Source organism: Volvox carteri (genome assembly GCF_000143455.1).
Source record: "Volvox carteri f. nagariensis unplaced genomic scaffold VOLCAscaffold_61, whole genome shotgun sequence".
Classification (NCBI taxonomy): Eukaryota; Viridiplantae; Chlorophyta; class Chlorophyceae; order Chlamydomonadales; family Volvocaceae; genus Volvox; species Volvox carteri.
In genome coordinates this window covers 96,539-100,806 of record NW_003307604.1, presented here as the reverse complement: position 1 = coordinate 100,806, position 4,268 = coordinate 96,539, and the positions used below count along the sequence as shown (strand labels likewise).

At 50.3% G+C, this 4,268-nt stretch overlaps 1 protein-coding gene across 1 annotated transcript in view; it reads left to right on the top strand.

Annotated features, from left to right (window-relative positions):
- Positions 1-3,940: 3,940 nt before the first annotated feature.
- The window catches only part of VOLCADRAFT_97448 (uncharacterized protein), a gene marked incomplete at both ends in the record, with an annotated part of 4,258 nt that continues 3,930 nt past the window's right edge, over positions 3,941-4,268 (top strand). The window contains one exon of the mRNA XM_002956457.1: positions 3,941-4,261. Within this exon, the coding sequence (XP_002956503.1) occupies positions 3,941-4,261 (321 nt within the window). The remainder of the gene's footprint in view (positions 4,262-4,268) is intronic.

Below are 4,268 nucleotides of genomic sequence, written 5' to 3'. Positions count from 1 at the left end.
AGCAGCACTGCAGCAGCAGCAGCACTGCAGCAGCAGCAGCACTGCAGCAGCAGCAGCACTGCAGCAGCAGCAGCACTGCAGCAGCAGCAGCACTGCAGCAGCAGCAGCACTGCAACAGCAGCAACACTGCAACAGCAGCAACACTGCAACAGCAGCAACACTGCAACAGCAGCAACACTGCAACAGCAGCAACATTGCAACAGCAGCAACACTGCAACAGCAGCAACACTGCAACAGCAGCAACACTGCAACAACAGCAGCACTGCAACAGCAGCAGCACTGCAACAGCAGCAGCACTGCAACAGCAGCAGCACTGCAGCAGCAGCAGCACTGCAACAGCAGCAACACTGCAATAGCAGCAACACTGCAACAGCAGCAACACTGCAGTACACATCATCATACACAACGTCTCGAGTATGGCATCCTGCCTGCTGCTAGCTTTTCCTGTCGTGTTTAGATGTCTACATCAGCGGCAATAACTGCTGGGAGGTTGGTTTGAGCACCGCTGGGCCACCCTTGTTTTACCGTACATGGGAGAGTCTAAAGTGCTGTTGTTAGGCAGTACTAGCTTGTGAGAAGGGTTCAGCTCCCTTGGCATCTCCCTGAGTAAGTCCTCCATCTCGGACGGGGACTAACGAAATGTCACAATAACAAACAAACTCACAATCCTACGGGATTGCAAACAACCAAAATCCTACGGGATATGCCCAGGGGCACCCGAGGACGTTCACTCGAGGGTGGAGAGGAATGTGAGAAGGGTTCAGACCCCTTGACATCTCCCTGAGTACTCTTTGCTGGTGTTACATAGCTGTTTTGTGCTGAGTACGAGCTGTGCATGTACGGCCGGCCTGAGGGTCGTGCCAGACTGCTTCTGCTAAACCATTGTGTGCTTTTGTTGCATGTTTTCCGTTTTCCGTTTTCCCAGAGCAGTGAGCTCCTGTGAGCATTTGAGAGCATGTGTGAGCACATGTACTCGTATGTGCTTATGTAAGCACTTGTGTACTTGTGTGATATTTTCAAAACCCGCTGCACCACCGGTGGTGGTACCACAGCTCTCGAAGGTAAGACACACATATTGTGCATATCAAGTACGGTGCTGTATGATATGATAAATCGTAGAAATGACAATATGTTCAAATGGCCCAGAAGCCTCACACCCTGTAACAATTGAATTCAATTCAATATCAAGTACAAAGTGTTACGACAGTTATTACGTGCATGGCTGCGATTTCTACGCATGCTTCATTGAATTATCGTGTAATGAGCAGGCCGAAATGCTTGGTGAAGCTGTTGTATCTCGACTTCAGATCGGTGGATGTCAGAATGCCGTAATACGCCCTACAGGATACTACAGAAGCTCGGCATTTCCCATGGTCGTTGAAAACCAGCCACACATATAGTGTTGACAAATTTCCTATCCTTGCTTCTGTTTTGGACCAGGTACCGGGATTGGTGCAGATGCAGCAGATGTTGTATGCCTAATACTTCCTAGCAACTTGTTTCATGCACTCCTTATACAAGTTACAAGTTACACACGAGTGTGGGGGGTCCGTCACGGCCGGGAGGCCATGGACTATAATAATTGATAGTTGATTCCGCTGTACAACCAACTTATATATGCCTGCTTTCCCCCTTCCTAGAGACAGTCGGTGTCGGTGACAGTGGCCACCACCAGCAATAGCTGTGCTGACTCAGGCATTGGCCACTGCTATTCGTTACCTAGACACGGCAGGAGAGAAGCTTCTAGAAGTTCTAGAGCTAACTTCTAAGTAAGGTTCTAAATGGTAGCCAGCGTTTTTTTATTAAGTAATATATTACTTAAAAGGAATAGACAGGCATTTTGGCCTTTGGAAAAAAGGAATGAATTGAGGCCGACCCGTACATTTTCATTCCTCCAGCCAAAAACGTCCATTGCTGCCAGATTGCTCCGTAGTGTGCAGAACTTAGTATTTTCAATCATAGAATAGATATGAGGGGCCGTAAGAAGGTCAAGCCCGTGAGTCAACGCGGCGTAGCAGAATGTATGACCGGTCCCCACATACCGTAGTGCTACTTATAGTTCGTGCTACAATAATTCGGGAGGCACCACGAATATGTAGCACGTACAAATTCTAAGGTATCCCAAGGGACTGCAGCCCCGAAATATCGTACCCTCCGAAGCCGGTCGATCAAACTTCGTAAAAACTAGGATTTCAAGGCGGAAATCAGCTCTTAAATACATGAAATAGTCATAAACGTAGGACATGAACAATGCTGGAAAACGTGCAAGACAGGCAACCCTGCTTCAATGCGGGATGAAACCGCTAGCACTAAACGCCCCGGTGAGCGACCGAGCTCGATTTGCACCAGTTAGGCTTGATGATGCTGTTGTCGAGGCCCAGCGTGAGCGAATGGAGGACGAGGAGGTTGCTAGGCGCGAGCGCAATGCGGTCAATGCTACGGCAGCCGGCGAGGCGAGGCTTGCACTCGTCCAGAATTTGCTAGGGCGTTTCCAAAGTGCGAAAATGGTGAGAGACCATGAGTTTAAGGGTTCCCAGTGGAGGGAGACTGACTGGAAGCTGCAGTCTGAAAAGCCCCGAAACTTTGGAAGGGGCCCCGAAATTTGTATCATGCCCGCAAAATCTGGTCCGGCCTTCCCCGAAATTCAAAGAGCACGTACAAATTTCAGAAAAGTTTTTGACCCCTCCCCGAACAAAGCGCTCACGAACTATAAGTAGCACTACGGTAGCCAAAAATGCAAAAGGCAACGACTCGAACGTGAACAGACACCAAAACAGCAAGGTAAGCCTGAAATGTTTCCTGATAAAGGCGTTTGGGATGGCGGTGCTGTTGTCGGGAATGCATAGGCAATGGTGTTGCTGCCGGTCACTGCTGGCAGCAACACCATTGCCGCCAGCAGCGACCAATGAAACGGGCGCCATTACCCCTGCCCTCCATGGCGGGTGTAATTAGCATAAGCGCAAGCTATCACCTAATCAGCTCGACAACAACAACAGTGAATGCGGTGCGGCCGGTGATCCATTCCAGGCGCCGAACCCGAGCGCTCGCCATGCCAAGCGGGCTCGGACACAGCGCATCCACAAGGGCCAGAGCGACGGTGTATGGCGGGATAAGCAGAAAGAGAACCCCCACAGATCGTATGAGGGGAGATGTAACTTATGGTGGGGGTCTGGGAGGGCGGAAACCCCCCCAGCGCCTCACACTTAAGGAATAAATTGACGACGACCCTAGGAACTTTATTACTTAGGTTGGAATAAATTGAGACCTCACCCTAAACGAAAAAAAATCACTGACGGTAGCCTGTCGGCTTGTCAGTTTGCTAGTTGGTCCGGGAGACCCAGATCACTAGGATATCGTACAATTACCCTTAGCAGTTCACTACTGTAATTAGGCATTCTGCCTACACTATCTGGAGTCTACATATCGGATGGAGTACAGTGTTGGAATTTTGTAAACAGCCAAGGTGAGAACATTCGATCAGTTAGAGCTGTGCCCCTCCAAAAGCAAGGCCAAGTTACATCTCAACAATGCCGTACGAATTTTGGCTCTCTATAGACTAGCTAGCCAATGAGGAGCGCAGCAAAATGCGTTGCTTATTGTAAACTGCAAAAACACGCGTGGAGTATCGAACATTTCAGCGCAAAATGCGCTGGAGGCTTTGGCCAAGAGTATGTCTGCCTCAGTGTCAGGTTAAACCTCAATGCCGTATACGCAGCATGGCGCCAGCCAGGCGGGGGTTGACACAGGACTAAACATCCAGAGCAGCTGTTTCGAAAGATCCATCAATCATCCTCATACACAAATACTATAGAAGTATTTCACATCTGTTATCGACTCATCCCAGCTGTGCACGGATAAGATAAGGACTTACTTGGAAACATAAAAAGCGGCGACGGTGGTAATGCATTTTTTGGTGAAAATGCTGGGGGCTGTGGAGGTAATGGTAGAGGAGGCGGTGTTGGGGGCCATGGTGGAGCTGGTGCTGGTGTTGCTGGTGGTGCTCTTGGTGGTGGTGCTGGTGGTGGTGATTTTGGTGGTGATGGTGGTGATGGTGGTGATGGTGGTGATGGTGGTGATGGTGGTGCTGGTGGCGATGGTGGTGATGGTGGTGATGGTGGTGATGGTGGTGCTGGTGGTGCTGGTGGTGCTGGTGGTGCTGGTGGTGCTGGTGGTGCTGGTGGTGCTGGTGGTGCTGGTGGTGCTGGTGGTGCTGGTGGTGGTGGTGGTGGTGGTGGTGGTGGTGCTGGTGGTGGTGCTGATGGTGCTGG